This window comes from Aplysia californica, unplaced genomic scaffold, assembly GCF_000002075.1.
Source record: "Aplysia californica isolate F4 #8 unplaced genomic scaffold, AplCal3.0 scaffold00938, whole genome shotgun sequence".
In the NCBI taxonomy this organism is placed as follows: Eukaryota; Metazoa; Mollusca; class Gastropoda; order Aplysiida; family Aplysiidae; genus Aplysia; species Aplysia californica.
The window spans coordinates 229912-231202 of record NW_004798208.1 but is presented as its reverse complement, the minus strand read 5'-3'; the positions used below and the strand labels follow the sequence as shown (position 1 = coordinate 231202).

The following is a 1291-nucleotide window of genomic DNA, read 5'->3' as shown; positions in this document are numbered from 1 at the left end:
CCCCCCCCCACACACACACACTTGAGAATTAAACACAAAACTTGATTTAATGTATTTAAAGAAAAAACCCAGCAGCAATGGGTACCTTACTTTGCGTTAAGGAAGTAAAGACGGCGTGGAAAGGAACTGGCCACCCTACCACAATATACCGAAGGCCCAGGGAGTCGTCTCACTAACAAGGCAATCCCCAATGTCCGGATCGGATGTGGGAACAACTTTACTTTACTTTTTAATTATAGAATAAAATTCATTGAATTACAGAAAATGAACACATACAACTTAATTCACTGAATGAAATGAAAAAATTAAACAACACAACTCAATTAATTGACTTTCAAGAATTACGTAACTTAATTTGCTGACTGTAAAAAAATAAACCCACCCAAAACAAATTCATATTTCACAATTCACCAAATAATATTTAAAAAGAACTACACACAATAGAATTCATTGAATACAAAACATAAATTAATTTTTTTTTAAACAAAAACAATTCACTGAATTAACACCTAACATCGACATCACTAGTTTCAACAACTTGAGGAGAAGAAGAAGAAGAAGAAGGAGACTGTGGATTCTCCTCTGTCGTATCTCGCGTCTGCATATGAAACATGGCGTGGTGCTCACCACCATTTGCACCTCCTCCGTTCTTTTTATTTTTCCCCTTAAAGAACCCAGTAATTCTTCCGTGCTTTTTATCCGGCTTAGTGTTCCGACTTTTCACACCATCATCACTCTCCTCGTTCAATCCACTCCCTAGACCAAGAGCTATGGAAGACAGCCCCGTTGATATCATGTGATGCTTCTTCTCCTCCATCTTTATTCTTTCTGCCTCCTCCTTTCTTTCCTTCTCTCGTTCCTCTTGTGTCTTGACCAAGTCGAAATCGGTGACGGGTTTGTCGCTGATGGGTATTTTTAGACCTTCTTTCCGGGCTCGCATCAAGGCTTGCATATAACCTTTTCTGTATACACGGATCTTCAAAAGAACAAAAGAAAAAACAAAATTATTATTTTAAAGTCTTTGAATCCGGCTCACAACTCATGTGACATTTTTGGTTTCGCATTTCACCAGCTCGCCACTTAATTGGCATTTTGGCTGTAGGCTTACTTTCTTTTTTTTTTTCAAAAAGGAAACAACCCCCCCAGTTGTTGGCAAAGCTGTTTTTGAGCAAAGAAGTAGAAAGGTCAAAAAAGTCTTTTTCTGTAAAAAAAAAAAAAAATAGTTTATCTAAAAACACACCTTTTATAATGTCTAAATAACATATTAAAAGGATTCTATATTTTAAGTCTA

The 1291-nt window shown here is 36.6% G+C and overlaps 1 protein-coding gene across 1 annotated transcript in view; it reads right to left on the bottom strand.

Annotated features, from left to right (window-relative positions):
* Positions 1-9: 9 nt before the first annotated feature.
* LOC101864423 (receptor for retinol uptake STRA6) overlaps positions 10-1291 on the bottom strand; it is a gene marked incomplete in the record, with an annotated part of 12949 nt that continues 11667 nt past the window's right edge. The window contains 1 exon segment of the mRNA XM_005110741.3: positions 10-976. Coding sequence (XP_005110798.3) covers positions 503-976 — 474 coding nt within the window.